General features: G+C 45.5%; 1 protein-coding gene across 3 annotated transcripts; it reads right to left on the bottom strand.

The window, feature by feature from the left end:
* Positions 1 to 3,389: 3,389 nt before the first annotated feature.
* On the bottom strand, positions 3,390 to 11,389 carry CKB (creatine kinase B). Of its 3 annotated transcripts, none has more exons than XM_085317376.1 (8): positions 11,312 to 11,389; positions 10,336 to 10,548; positions 9,046 to 9,200; positions 7,996 to 8,128; positions 6,935 to 7,106; positions 5,276 to 5,399; positions 4,327 to 4,516; positions 3,390 to 3,753 (listed from the first exon to the last, which is right to left on the bottom strand). In XM_085317376.1, the coding sequence occupies exons 2-8, from the start codon at positions 10,526 to 10,528 to the stop codon at positions 3,575 to 3,577; spliced, it is 1,146 nt and encodes a 381-aa protein (XP_085173502.1). In that variant the 5' UTR covers positions 10,529 to 10,548; positions 11,312 to 11,389; the 3' UTR covers positions 3,390 to 3,574. The 3 variants fall into 3 exon arrangements, with proteins under 3 accessions (XP_085173502.1, XP_085173503.1, XP_085173504.1); XM_085317377.1 differs by lacking the exon at positions 10,336 to 10,548 and adding an exon at positions 9,684 to 9,871 and having other exon boundaries at positions 11,312 to 11,383; XM_085317378.1 differs by lacking the exon at positions 11,312 to 11,389 and adding an exon at positions 9,684 to 9,871 and having other exon boundaries at positions 10,336 to 10,420.
* Positions 11,390 to 15,257: the final 3,868 nt, after the last annotated feature.

Genomic DNA, 15,257 nt, shown 5'->3' with positions numbered 1-15,257 from the left:
TGGGGTGGCCAGCAGATAAAACCACTTTGCTCCGTGCTTTGTTTGGGGGTGAGAARAGTCTTATGGTTTGGCTGTCTCATTCCTGGAAGCAAGGAACGAGAGCCTCCCTGGAGCATCTGGACCTCTTCAGGAAGCAGTCATCCCACCGCATCCCCTGCCCTTGTGTGGCTCAGGGCACAAGGGAGGGTGCAGGGAGCTTGGCCACTTCACCCACTCCAGGGAGCTTCCCACGACTCGGCAGGGTGCCATGGCAGGGTCAAGGCTGTAATACTGAAATTAGAGCCTTTTCTGCACTGTCATCCACATGGCTTAGTCCACAAATGGGTAGAAGATTATGAGTAATTTTCCAGTAGATGTCAAGAAAACTGAATGAGGAGCATTTATGGGCAATCTACTGCCAGTAAACATAATGTAAGAGGTAGATGGCTTCTCAAATAGCTTATTTCTCAAATAAGGATCCTGGGATTCTGGCAGGCAAAATATTGACTATTTGTGGTGCCATACTTGTGGAGAGGGAAAGTGGCCTGAGCTGCCTTACAGTCACTAGCAGAGACCTATAATTACTCTGCCCCTGTACAGGTATTGCTGCTGAAAGGGAACCTTACACAGGGCAGGGCCAGGTAGCTGCTCACAAAAAGTGTCAGAAACATTCAGAAGAAAAGGAGGATGATGATGATAAAAAAAAAGAAAAAAGAAATTCATGCTAAACATTATTAAACTGGTGCACTTTTGGACTGGGAAGCTGAGGGACAGCATGCTAACTTGTGAGAACAAGGACTGTGAAGGTGGGAAAACAGGACAACACAGCGAGGTCCTCATTAAAGCTGGCAGACCTCAGCTAGTCCCCCTTGCAGTGGAACAGCAGCCCGGATTTCCAAAAGTTCTTGCCTTTCCCCCAACCAGCAACCACRAACCATAGGTACTTTGCTGCGTAGTAGCACAGTTTCAGTACCTGTCAGCTGGGGCTCACCCAGTCACTGCCGTGGGACTGGTTACGAATGACACCATCATCGCTGGGTCCGATGCCAACCATGAGCTCATCAAGCCGGATGGCACCTCCTGCCCCACCGGCTCCTTCGTTCCAGCCCTCTCGGGCTCCTGCCTGGCATGAGCAACTCCTTCAGCAGCACTAACTGCAGTCACACCATATAAAAAACACCAGCAGTTTATGATCTTCCTATTCTTCCCTTGATACAAGGCTGAAGCACCGGCGAATCGCGGCAGCTCACTATCGTCCAGGACAATCTTGGGTGCCTGAGCGACCTGCTCCATCCGACTGGCTTCACGTGGCTGCAACATTCAAGTAGGTATCTGCGACCCACAGTAGAAACCTAGGTCRTGATGGTGAGTAATGCTAAGAATCAAATTGTTCAGTAAAGCTTTTAAGACAAGGTGTTGGAAGGTCTCATTTCCCTCTTGATCACAAGTTTTTGCAAGTACCAGCTACGCTAGGTCRTTTTGTCCAGCCTTATACTGTGACAGATTTATTCCCTGGTATATTTGCAATTGCTTTGTACAAGCTCAAACAAAAGCACAGACTTACTATTTCTTGTGGCAGCAACAGAAGAGAACACAGCTAAGGTAGTGGGTGGGGAAGAAAAGTGAAAAGAAACATTTTCTAGTTGGATGCAAGCAATAAAGACTAGCTTGCGACTTTGACCATGTTTTTTTTAGCAGCTACTGGATCTGCCTCAGACAGCAGATGTAGCAGAAGTAATGGGCTAAGGATACAAGAAAAGTAAGACATTGRGAGAAACAGTTGTTTCCATTAGTCCAGCTGACAGAGCTAGAAAAAAATGGACAACTTTTCAGGCACAACTTTCCATTAGATAATGACTGTGACTGCAGTAAAGATATTGCATGTGTTGAGAAGAGGCACCACTAAATTAACACTGATTACGAGATGCAGCACCAGCCATTTGCTAAGTATCTGTGGAGTAGTGACRTGATGTACAGCAAGGAGGATCTAAAAAATACACTGAACTAATCCGTAGTTTCTTGCACCATTTCCTCTTCCCTGTTCCTGCAAGTCTTGCAAGAAAAAAAATCTTCTTTGGAGTGCTGATTAACTCAAACACATGAAGATCATCCAGTGCAGATCAAACTGCTTAAATGTGATCTCTTCTCCTCCCCCAGCAGTTAAGTTTTAATCACGTAGAAAGCTGTATTAAAAACAAATCACATCTCAGGTGTTCACTCAGCCTTTCCTTCACCAAAATTTAGTTAGTTTACCCCAACTGGAGACATCACTTCAGCTAGGTGACAGCATGCAATCACAGCCTCAGAAATATCAGTCTCTACAAAAAAGAGCTTCAGTTATCTATAYATGCTATATAAAGCTGCATGCTGTGAAACTGTACATCAACCTTTTATCACATTCCCTCTAGAAAATGGGGTTTTAGAAGTGGATAGAGCTGGTCAGCAGATGCTATCTTTACCTAACTGTACGAGCTGCAAAAAGCTATTGTAACTAAGGATACTATGTACCCAGCTATCAGTATTTYTGGAAGTTTCTCTCATTAAATTAGTAACATGAAGTTTCCATGCAGTGAGTACATGTGTACATTGATCAGTTATTCTGGAGAATAGACCTACTCGATCCAACACTAAGCTTATCAGAGCTTGCCAGCCTGATCAAGGTTGAGAAAAAATATTTAGTTAAATGGGGTATGCTCCTTGGTTTTAGAGTTGTGGGCAGTTAGGGGCATTTATAAGATTGCATGGGCCACCACAAGACAGCTAAGAAAAGCCACAAAGCTATTTGATATGTTTTCTGTACCAGGYTTAAGAGTCCATAGCTCTTCATGCTAGCCTGTTCCAGCTCAGCCAGAGAAAAGTCTTGGTTTCAGTCTGAGGTTCACCTCACTCTTTACCATAAAAGGCAGCTTAGTTGCTTACATCAACCCTCTTATGCCTCCACAGATTAAAGGACATGATCCTTTCCCCTCTTACCAGCATTAAGAGGGGAAGTCTGACCTCAGAGCATTGCCTTACAGCCAAGGAGGAACAGCAGCCCTTTGTACCCAGACCTGCCTCCCCTCCCTTCCAGAGGAGTCAGTCCAGCTYGCCATAGGCAGGGTAATGACAGTTTACAGTTGCCAGGAGCAGATGTACAAGACAAGGACTCAGAGGCAGGGCAGTCTACAGTGACTCATCTATACACTAGTTCTCAGCAATGAGTTTACAGCAAGTACAGTCAAATCAAAAAAAAAAAGTGGTTATTGCAGCATCAAGTGAACTTTTAACTCAAAGGAACAGACTGCAGTAGTACAGCCAGGAAGAGACACCAGCCTGTAAAGGCAGCCAACCCAGTATAACTAAGAAAACCAAGTCAACTAAACGTACTCTGCTGTTCTACACAAAGTCATTCAGTTAACACATCTAAGGCATGTCAGGCCAAAACAATAGTTTATTTCATTTCTGCAACATTTCAGCCATCAAAAAATAAACTCTAACACAGATGGATGGAAGACTTCTCTACAGTGTAACTAAGTGGGCTCTGACCCCAGAGTTGGAATTGGAGTGACATTTTATTATTCATCCAATAAGTTAGGAAGCATGAGAATAAAGTGCTTTATTTCTGAGCTGGTATGAGGTCATCAATGGACTGGCCTTTTTCAAGGTGTTTTTCCATTTCAATGAGCAGCTTCACACCATCCACCACCATCTGCACCAGCTCCACCTCAGAGAAGCCAAGACGATCAGCATTGGAGACATCAAACACCCCTCCAACAGCAGCTGTATCGACACCACCTGGTGCAAGAAATGAAGTTTAGTTAGCACACTGACCACTGCTACAGTAGTTAAGTCTACCTTTCCTCTCTCACTGGCTTGAAGCGAGAACAAGACAATTATATACAAGTCACCTCCTCCTAGTATGAGAAAGTCAAGCTGCATGTGACTGCCTGTATGAGCCACTGAGCCTGCCACTGTGCCAGCTCTTTAYCCTTTAAAGGCACACCTAGCCTGTGGTCAGAAGTACCTGCTGAAATTCCCTAGCCAGAAGTTAAATCAGGAGTCTCATCTCTGCTTACAAGAGGAACAGCTGCCACCAGCTCCCTCTTATCTGGTGCTCAGAATATTAGAGGAGGACACACCCAGGAGTGGTTAGAAGCTGGGTACAATGAGGTATAAGCAGAGCACCAGCATGGCCACATTCCCTGAAGCTATGATTTTAAAGCTTGATTCTTCATGTTTCTTACAAGAATCCTTTCCAAATACTGACAGGAACTGTCAGTGCATCCCAGGACATGGCTTCAGTTGGAGTCAGGCTCTCCCTGATGTAGTCAGTCTGTCCTGGAACACCACTGTATCACCACTTCTCACCTGTGCCTCGTTTCTGCAGCCGAAGCCTCTTAAGGACTTCTCCAAATTTCTCATGTTTCCCAAGGTTCGGCAGCTTAATGTGCACACCAGCACGGAGCCCCGTTCCAAGGTTGGATGGGCAGGTCAGGATGTAGCCCAAGTGTGGATTCCACATGAACTCATAGTTTTTGGACTTGAAGAGAGTTTCTATCTATAAATAGAGAATAGATGTTTAGAGATTGTTCTCCATCTGAAGGATGCAGGTCATCCGTTAATGCTCATTTACAGCTTCAGTTACATAGCAACAGCCACAACAGTTTTAGTAGTTATTTAATTCAGTCACATAAGCCCCCTCCATCTGGAAAAAAAGTCACTAGTAGGGGGCCTTTAAGGCCTTAATCTTGCTCCCAGTGGTGATATAGCCCAAGTGTAGGATACAGTACAAAATCAGAGGTCATTTTCTAGTAGGATGCTTGATTTTGTACATATCAAAATAGCTGCACATGTCAAAACATCCATTCAGATTAGGGAAGGGGCTGGTAATGCTCAAGTTCATATCAAGAGCAAAAGCTGAGAAAAGCATGCACCCTAGAAACTTAAATCCAGCTCTGCCCATCCACACTGAAGCAATTTCTCCTCCCACCCAGAGTCCATATGCTGAGATTTATAGAACCACCCAGAGATCCTTTAAGTACAGTTTAGGTACTTGCACAAGTGTGCCACATTAGAAAATTTATTCTAGCTTTCATAGCTATAATGCTTTGCCATTACGGGCATTTCAGAGCCTTCACAGTTCTGGAGTTCATCAAGATGTTCCAAGAGATCCAAGCTATGTAGAACTCRTAAGTTGTTTCAGCAGTAGAGAATATCTGGCATGCTCCCAGCTTGAAAGATTTCGCATTGCCAGCTTTGACCAGAGAACCACACATCATTTAAACCTACAGCTCAGGCAATACCAAACAGCATTTACCTGTGTTAGCCCAGTACAGAAGCGAGTAAATACTTCCTTCATGTTGCCACCTTTCTGCATAGAAATAACTCTAAGGTGATCCTCCTCATTAATCCAAACAAGGAAGGTCTTGTTATCATTGTGCCTAGGAGATAAGCCAAACAATTTACTGATCCACTTGACACTTTCAGCATATATTCTAGCACCAAATTACTCATCACAGTAGCTTTTATTTTTGAGAGGCTCACTTGGTTTCTTCTTAAATCCTTATTATCACTGTCCATGAAAGCTCTAACAAAGTTAAACTAATAGTCTTTCCTCTCTTCTTTTCAAGAGAAAAAGTAGTGTATTTCTGGACAGCTCAGAGAAAGTAACAACACAACTTTGGCCAACCTTAATGTATCAAAACCTAAAATTTAGTCATTCTAAGCTCATCTGTGGTAGGAGTTTATACATTTAAGATATTTTCAGCAGAGATCCCAGAAGGATGATCAATATAGACATCGAGGCAGCAACTGTACACAGTGAGGTTTGTAATGATATCATGTCAGCAGTGTATTGCCAAGCCTTTTATCAGAAGTTTATCAAGTTCTGTTAAGTTGCATCTATTCTTCATATCAGGTAAAAAGTTGTGATAAAGAAGCTTCCACTAATTTTAAAATCAAGAGCTCTTAAGAGATGCCACAATAACTTGTTAAAAGCAGTGGCCCCTCAGTCCTAGCTTGCAGCTGGTAATAGGTACCAATGTCAGTATTCATCATGCTGATGATTTCTCAGCTTGATTGTGATCAAGAATTAACCAGTATCTGGAAAAAAAAATGCAGACTACATTGAGATTTAACACTTCAACCTTGTACATTAGTCATGCTCAGATGACAATGCTATCTAGTGTTGGCAATCTGCAGGTAGATGATGCAATCTTAAAGGTGACCTACAGAAACAAAGCATGCTTCCTCTGGGTTGTCCTGAAGCAGCTACATTAATAAGCTTAGAGTATTCTAGTTGTCAAAAACCCTAGCCCTTAGCTTAGAAGGAAKGTAATTATGCTGCAAAAGCTCCTGAGAAGCAGAGTTTTATGTAGGTGACCTACATCTGACTAACAGAATCCTTACATTCCACACCTGTGCATCAGCCAACTTATGCCACTAAGTCTCTAGAGTAGAAAATCTTATCACTTGTAGAGATAAAGCCATACAGGTCCAACATCAGAAGCTACAGGTTAAGTTTTTGCAGGTAGAGGCAAATAAGACTGCAAGAGTGCAGTTACATCCCCAGTATCAAGTCTGCAGCTAAGTCAATGTTCTTGTTTGTTACCATAAGATTCTCAAACCCTGGAACAACTGAATGTAGCAGCACTTCCCCCTTACAAGAAAGGGATCTGCCTTCATAAGCTGTTTTTGTTATTGTATAGTGCTTCACAAAACAGTGCAAGATAGACAGGCATTGGCTATAGTCAGGTTACATTATTCTTACTTGGCACCACATTTGGATGCGTTACCAGCCCAGTTCTGGTTCAGATTCAAGTTCCCCAAAGGATACCACTCAGATGCTTCCCATTAGATTTGGTAATACAAGTTCAAAAACTGTCATTTTGCTTTGATACAGCTCACTGCAACTTATATTTCAAGGTATTTTTCCATGTATTTAATATAAYATCTCTTCCCTTCCAGAAATACTCACCAGATACCTCTGGCATCAGGCCAGTCTCGTGCCATCCCAGATGCCAACAGAAGAGGAGAAACTGGCTTGTCAAATAAGAAGTGATCATCGATCAGCTGCTGCTGCTCTGCATCGGTCATGTTCCTCAGAGCATAGTACTTCCCCTTGAGATCACCTTCCAGACTACCCAGAGCTGAAAGAGTGACACATTCAGGATGCAACCAAAGATGCTAGACATTCTTAGCATGTTAAGAGATCAAAGTATGGCAGTATCTGATCTGCTGGTTTGGGTTCCTCCCTTGCTTTCATCTGCAATGGCAATGCCCCTGTAGCATTACAGAACTTAAAGTAGTATCAGATGATTTGTCTGTACCTTCCAGGCTTGTACAAGTAGCCTTTGTTCCCTTACATACAGTTTCAGATCATTACTGCTGCTTAACTGTAGAACTGCACTGCTTCCAAGGAGAATCAGGGTCATGAATATAAATTGCATTAATCTAATCAGAGACTGGTATCCTGCTCTTGAGAGGTTTTAGAATGACCACATTGCCAGTCTCCCAGACTGGATCTTGGGTGTATCCTTTCCTCTCACTTGAAGACAATAAAGAAAAACTGCAGTTGAGGAGTTCCTCTGAGAACTAGAGCTTATTCCAGTCAACTGCACATTCAGCAGAACAAGGCTACACCTCTCAGCAAGCTGAATGTTAATGGAAGTCAATTAAAAGCAGCCACAAAATACTGTAGCCATGACTCAAGCCCTGACATTGCTACATACCTGTTACATTTCAGGTTTGAGCCATGATGAACCAACTCCTTTCCCCACATGCACATAGAAAAAAAACTTTCAAGATCAGTGAAGGTCACCTTAACACAGTCCAGCTTCCCTTTGATATGTTCTCTTTCTCCCCAGCTACAAACTGCAATGCTGATGCAGTTATATTTCAAACTGCCCTTTTAAGGGAAGGCTCCATGTTCAGACTAAGAATCCTGAAGACTTTTGCTTACTGCCTCCATTCTCAAACTGCCCAGAACATCCCAGAGGGCAAAAGTATTTTTCCCAATACATACAGTTCTCATTTTACCTTCAACAGAGAGTTTTTCAATAGCCCGCCTCTCTCCTCGACTACAGTGAGGGGGAAGACAGAATCCACGGATGCTCCTACCAGTTCTGACACGGGAACTTAACACATAATTAGGATCCAAATCATCACCACCCTACAAAATTAAGAAACCAGTGAGAACAACCTTGTTGCCAAAATACCTACCCTAAAGTGGCTTCCACACATTTTATTATGCACCTTTAATTTTGGATATTGACTACCTGGCCTGTAAGCTGATGTCTTTGTTCAAGACCATTGTCATTCTCTCAGCATTAGCTTAAATATGCATCCAATGTAACCCTTGCTTTTGATCTCAGACTAGGGCTACTAAACATGTGCTAGATGTCAGGATTACCAGCAGACAACCAGCATCTGGGGTTTTGTTTTCCCTTCAGATCTGGAATCCAGAGATGTAACATGAGGCTTGCCTTGTTGTTTGGGTAGGTGTTTACTCTTGCAAGTGAGAATTATTCTCAGCTGCCATTCAGTATTTCAATATGCAAGATGACCCACAGCTAGCCCACCATGATGGTGCTAGGAATTCCTAGAGTCTACAGTCTACAGTAACATTTGAAATCTGTAAGAGCATGTAGAAAGCCTTACTCCTAACCATAACAAAGGCTATTCTAGAGTATGACATCACCAGAATAGTTTTGGGTTTTTTGTTTGTTTTTAAACATCCAAGATCAGATGGTAAAAAGCATTAAGATTCATGACAGTCTTGAGTCTTTGGACAGTGTTGTTTAAGCTTGATCATGGCAGCTCATAGCTGACAAAAATACGCACTCAACATGTTTGGCACGGCTACTTTATAGGAGCACATGAAGCAAGCTCCTGTTACCTGTGAGCTACATGGCTCTACCCAGCCATGGGCAGGCTCTTAAACTGCAGATTACAATGGACAAACTGCTTGTTAGTCTGTGCAGGGTGATACTGGAAGGACAGAACCTGAGCAAACAGTTTATGTAACTGCCAGCATCTGTACCCAGGCCTCAGACTACTAGGCATCAATAATTGATTAAAAATTTATACCTGCAGGTTATCAGCATTCAAGTCAGTCTTGTGCTCATCAGTTGGTTTGTAGCCACCATGCCTGTCTTCAATAACTGGATCAAAGAGTTCCTTAAACACATCATAGGATTCTTCATCACCAGCTACACATCCTACCGTCATTATGAAGGGATGGCCTGGAGTGGTAATAAAGTCAGAAGACCTAAGTTTGGGTGATGTTTGGCTGTGCTCCAGAGCAGCACTAGCCAGGCAAGTTCTTTAGTAGTATGTCTAGTCACTTTGAAATGCATTCTTATATAAAAGCACCATTTGGAGAGACTCCATATTTTACATTTCATCCAGTTAGTTAAATTAGTGCTATGGAAACCCATAGCTTTGCCATTAAACCACACTCTTGTCAAGTTTGCTTTAGGACAATTTTGCCCAGCACTTCCAATTTTTCTAATTTAGACCACTAGATAGAACTTTATGCCCAAACAATTATGCTTTGCTGTAAGCAAGCATGTTCAATTTTTTGTTGTTGTTCATACTGCCATAGACAAAGCTGCATTTCTGTAGCCTGCTCAAACACCAGCTCCACAAGCTTAGTTTAAGTTGCCATATTCAAAAGCGCCAGTTATTTCAGCTGGTTCACACAAAATGTTCTCAATGCATTTTACCAGGATTATCAACCCCAGTCTGAATGACATCATCCAGGGTGAAGCCACTGGGTGTGACTCTGTCTCTCAGTTTCTTGTATAAATCCAGGGTTAGAACTTTGGCCATGTGGTTGTTGTGGCTGCTCAGGTCCGGGTACTCCTCATCAGGAGGCAGTCTCTGATTATTTAGTTGGGCCATTTTGATATTGCTAGAGTAAAAATAAATACTGTAATGTTAACATGTAAACACATCTGCTCCCCCTTTTTCCAGGGAAGTGCCACACAGCATCACATAACCAGTTTGAAACAGGAAGAGCTCAGAACAGCTAAGTAAGCCCACATAACATCAGGGCTTTCCCCTCCCTGCTCTAGTTGCATTATAATTAGAGCACACTTGGTTTGATTTCTTTTTTTTCCCCCCAGATTAGAAGTATTTAGCAGAGCAGTTACATAATCGAAGTGTCTGAGGGTTGATATGTCAGATCATAGCATGGAACACGGCTTGATAGAACAAGGCTTCTTTTAACACAGCCGTGCATTTAGAGCTGTCTCTCAACGCCTTATGAGATTTGCCTCTCAGCAGCTCAAGAGCCTTGGGTGCTGTTGTCAAGAAGCACTTCCAGTAAAGAGGGAGAACAGATCGTTATGCGGATCTGACGGTGCCGGCCGTTACCTGGGTTGTCAACCCCAGTCTGGATGACATCATCCAGCGTAAATCCACTGGAAGTCTGTTTATCCCTCAGCTTCTTGTACAGGTCCAGGGTCAGCACCTTGGCCATGTGATTGTTGTGAACGCTCAGGTCTGGGAACTCWTCGTCAGCACAGTACTTCATCTTCAGGAGGTTGTGGCTGTTTGAGAACGGCATGTCTGACCCTACCGCAGACACTAGGGGAGAAAGAGGGGACATCTATCACCCCGGGTGCGTGACAGTCCCCCAGCAGGAGAGCTGCACACAGAGGCAAGGTCACCTTGGCTTTTGTTCCACCGCTGCTTCGCATTGCTACAGCACCTTTCCAGAAGAAAGGGGGAACAAAAAATGAAGAACAACTCTTTTTTTGTTGGTGGGGTTTTTTTTGGTCACCCTGRGGAGCCGCATCCCTGAAGCGGCCCAGCGGCGAGGGCAGGGCCCCCTGCCGCCGCCGGGGGCAGCGCCCGCCGCGGGGACGCGCCCAAGGTCGCGCGGCGGCAGCGCCGAGCACCGGGCGGCAGGTGCGACGCGGCGGGACGCGGCACCCCGCCCGCCCGCGGCTGCCTCCCCCCGGGGCGGCTTCCGCCTGCTCGGGGCTGGGGTGAAGCCTCCAAGAAGCCCTTGGGCAAGGGACACCCGGGGCGGGGGGGGAAGCGTCGCGTATGTAACTACCCTGCTAAATACCGGGTTAATCTGGTTTCAGAGCGGGAGGCGCCGGGGCAGCCCCCGCGCCGCCGGGGAGCCGCTGCCTCTTCCCTGGTTACGTGCCGGAGCCGCGGCCCCGCGCTGCCCCCCGCGCCTCGCCCGCAGCCCGGGCCCCTACCGCCGCCGCGCCTCCGCGGGCGGACCGGCTCCGACCCGGGAAAAAAAATTATATATTAAAAACAAACACACATAATCAAAAAAAATAAAAATTAAAAAAAAAACACTGTGGGACGGCGCGGCTCCCCCGGGACTTACCGAGGGCTCCGCAGCCGAGGCAAGGACCTGCGCGCCTGCTCCGCACCCCACCGCTGCCACCGCCGCCCTAGCCGGAGTGGAGCGCGGCACCGCCGCCGCGCCTCTTTTATATAGAGCGGCACCCGCCGCCCCATTGGCCGCTATTTATAGCCCATTCATTCCATTGGGCGAGGCGCGGGAGGGGGCGGGGCGAGCGCTCCGGCGCGGGCCGGGCCGGGCYCGGCGYTGCCGCCATTTTGCTCGGCGCGGTGGAGGCCGGAGGCGTTGAGGGAGCGGCGCGGGGTGGGCGCCGCTGCCGAGGGGCGAGGGCTGCCCCGGGGCCTCACTGCGCACGGAGGTGTGTAGAAAAACACATCATCGCCGTGTTGCAGCAACCAAGTGTTCTCCACAAACCACGGTGCCCTTAGACAAACTGACCCCAGTGCACAGGGCTTCTGGCCGTTYAGGCGCTCTGCCTCGATCAAGGACTCGGTGATGAGTGCAAGGATCTGCTGTCATAAAAAKAAAAGCTTCGTAGTGTCAGGGCTAGCATGAGTCATGTGAGGGACTTAACTGCCTCTACGTTACCTGTAAAAAGCTGGTGATAGCGGTTGTGAATCTGTGGCTTAGGCTCCAGCACCCACTGCAAGCAGTGGGTTCACCTTACAGTTTTCGTTTGAAGGATCTACCACTTAGTTCTGCACTTAGCCTCCAGCACCTCAAAAGTGGTGGGTTCATTTTACAGTTTAATTTGAAAAAAAAAAGTATGTTTATTGTGTAAAGCACAACAAGCCTCTTACTCGACTGTCATGTGCAAAAAAATCTTAAGAAAAATTGCGTTGGAGAGTGGCTGATACCCTGTTGAAGACAKAAGCAGAAAGGCTGGGGTTTGATCTATTTAAAATTCACCTCAAATTCATGAAAATAGTGCTATTAGCTTCCATTGGTGTATTTGCAGGAATGAGAAGGATTTGCTCCAAAGTTTGAGAACCTGACAATTCAATAGTTTGCAAGAATAACTAAATAAATGGTTAAAAAGAATGACTATCTTGATCTTACTTTCACCTTTGTACCTCTTCATAATCTCTCTCTTAAGTTAAGCAGAATCCATGTTTATCCTCTTGTCCAGTTAAGTAGTACATTTATCCATATGAATTCAGATCGAAGTCACAGAGTTGTTTTGTTCAACGTGATTTGTGAATGCCTGGAGACATGAATAGAAATTATTTCCCCACCACAATTCTTTCAGCACCACAACCAGTACCATTATTCAGAAGACAAGTGTAAGCAGTCTACAGAACTATTTAGGGTAAAGAAAAATATAGGAAATCATTACAAAATAAAAACACAGACTGCTACAAATAAAAATGCATTGTGTTTGGCTGCCATCCAAATTTCCAAGTTATACCAGGTCTGATACACAGAGATGCTGAATATACAGATCTCTAGAAGTCAAGGGCTTGGCATCTGTGCAAGTCTGGTCTCTTATCTCCTGGATCAAAGAACAAATCCTCTCAGTGTCTCCTCTGCCTTTTTAACCTCACAAAATCTTCCCCARCCTTTTAGCAGTCATGTGTATTCACATAATGCTCATACTTAGGTATAGCACAGGTTGCAAATAATGCCATTGCTATGCAAGTATGAAAGTAATCTAAGTGTAAAATCAGACCCACTTTTCAGTTATTATTTTAAATTTAGAAGAATATAAATTAAGAATGTATTCTTATATTACAAGTACACTTTTGTGGTATATTTTTTTGCAAACAGCATGCTTGACTTACCAGAGAAGGTACTGAAAGCTGCTGTCTTATTCCAACATCTATCGCCACAGGCAGAGAAGCAATCAACTGTTCTTTACTGCAACTGTTCTGTAAGTTCATGAAGTCAAGCTCACCTCAAGAATCAAATTTCCAGGGATCTATTTCTATTTATTGGACATGCTCTTTCCCTCCTAGTTTTCCAGAACAAGGAATACCAGTCACTGTAGTTACTATAAGCTGGGAGTGTTCTCAGCGTGCCATTCATTATGGCACTTCTGATGCACACACACACACACATCTCTTCCTCACAAGACTGCTGTCTGAAAAAGAAAGGTGCCTGAAAAGAGGGTCATGGTGTGAACACAATCAAAATACATCCAGTTTACATGCTTGACAAACACTGTATCCTCTATCCTCTTTTTCTCACCATTATTTGACAGATTTCTAATATGCAATACAGCAGATTACCTGGCTGGGTTTTATTCAGATAACGTGTTAAGATTTGCTGAAAGCTGTGTGTAAATTGGATCCTACTCTTGTTACAATGTCCCATCCCAGCTTCCCTGGTGGCTTAATTAGAGATGCTGAGCTGTGTGTCAACAGACTGATCAACCATTTTATCTGGCTCATCTACTGAGAGAATACTTGGTTTGGATAAGCCTGTTAGACTATGATAAAGGCACCAATGTGTACCATCTTCGGCAGGATGGTGTCTTAGTGCATCCTTACCCACTACATTGCAGTTTTACCGCTCAGGGTGGAAAAGTGACTACTGCAGAGATCTCTGTACTGAGCTTTAACAACGAAGAATTAAGGGTCGATGAACATGTACCATGCAGCTAACTTCCTAAGAGGCTTAATTATAAATATTGTGCAATGTACAACTGCAAGATGTATGTTGGGTAGTGAATGAATCTTCTGAAATTACTTAGGTGAACATACAGTGWACCTGAAGAACCAGGGGATAAACATCTTCCTGAGAATCCAGAACATCCCAAATCAGGAAATGGCAAGAGAAAGTCTTTCCCTATATAAAACTGAATTGCTTCCAGTGCCTAACTGGCAAAAATTCATTATAAACTGTCACTGAACAGCCCTGGAAAATGAAATGTAATACTTATGCTTTGATAGATGAAAGGCTTTGGTTATAGCTGCATCTGATGCTCAACTTGCCAAATGGAATTTCTTTTCCCATTTAAATTAATTGCTTAAGTATATCTGCCTAATTATTATCYGTGGTGTATTTTTTCACACTAGTTGGGCAATTTGTTGAAAATTAACAATAATTTCCACGGAGCTGAGTGCCTGTGGAAATTAAGAGTTGTTGGGAGTCTTCATCTTGGCTGCAGTCAGGTCCGCAATGATTTGAACAGCAGTTCATCACAGGAGAGAAAGGACACAAGAATATAAGCGATGACAAACACGACCAATGACACACACCAAAAGAAAAAAAAAGATGCAGAAAAAAAACATGGTAGGTGCAAATATAAAAGCACAGTGGAGCCATGACTGCCAGTCAGGAAAACAGCTGAGTAGGAGTTTGCCGTTTAAGAAACCTCTGAAACTGCATACATTATGTTTAGATTAGASAGAGGAAGGAGAGTTTCGTAACTGAATGACTACTGCAGTTGTGTCACGGGCCGGTACAGCTGGTCAACAGCGTGACAAAAAATACGCGGGCTCCTGCTCTGGCGGGGGGAACGGGCCGGACCCCCCTCGCCTCCAGGGGAATCGCCTCCGTGCACAGCTCCACCGACTGCCGCCCGGGCAGCCTGCCGCGCGCGGCCGGCGCGGCGGCGCTCTGCCCCGTGCCGCCGGCCCCACGCCACGGCAGCGCCCGCCGCTCTCCCAGCCCCACGCAGGGCTGGCCGGGGTCGAGACGGCGATCGCGCTCCTCCCGAGCCCGCGCTCTCCTGCTGGACTTCTCCGTGGCCTCTGAGAAGGCTGGGGGCCAAGGGGCCGCCCGGCCTCGAGCGCCCGGCCGCCGAGCGGGCCGCGCGCGCGGAGCTTTCTGGAAGGCGCCTGCCTGGGGGCCGGAGCGGGGACGCGACCGCAGCGGCGAGGCCTCTTCCCGGGGAAGGGGCCTCGCCCGCCGCAGGCTGCTCCCGGCGCGGGAGGCAGCCTCCCCGAGGAGGCGTCAGCAGCGCTGGCCCGCGACAGGCCGCGGCCCCGGGCGGCAGGTCCCGCCGCGCGGCGGGGGCGGAGGC

This window comes from Rhea americana, unplaced genomic scaffold (genome assembly GCF_003343005.1).
Source record: "Rhea americana isolate MKP2758 unplaced genomic scaffold, rheAme1 scaffold_5, whole genome shotgun sequence".
Classification (NCBI taxonomy): Eukaryota; Metazoa; Chordata; class Aves; order Rheiformes; family Rheidae; genus Rhea; species Rhea americana.
The sequence above is the reverse complement of the archived record's forward strand: the minus strand, read 5'-3'. Positions and strand labels throughout refer to the sequence as shown.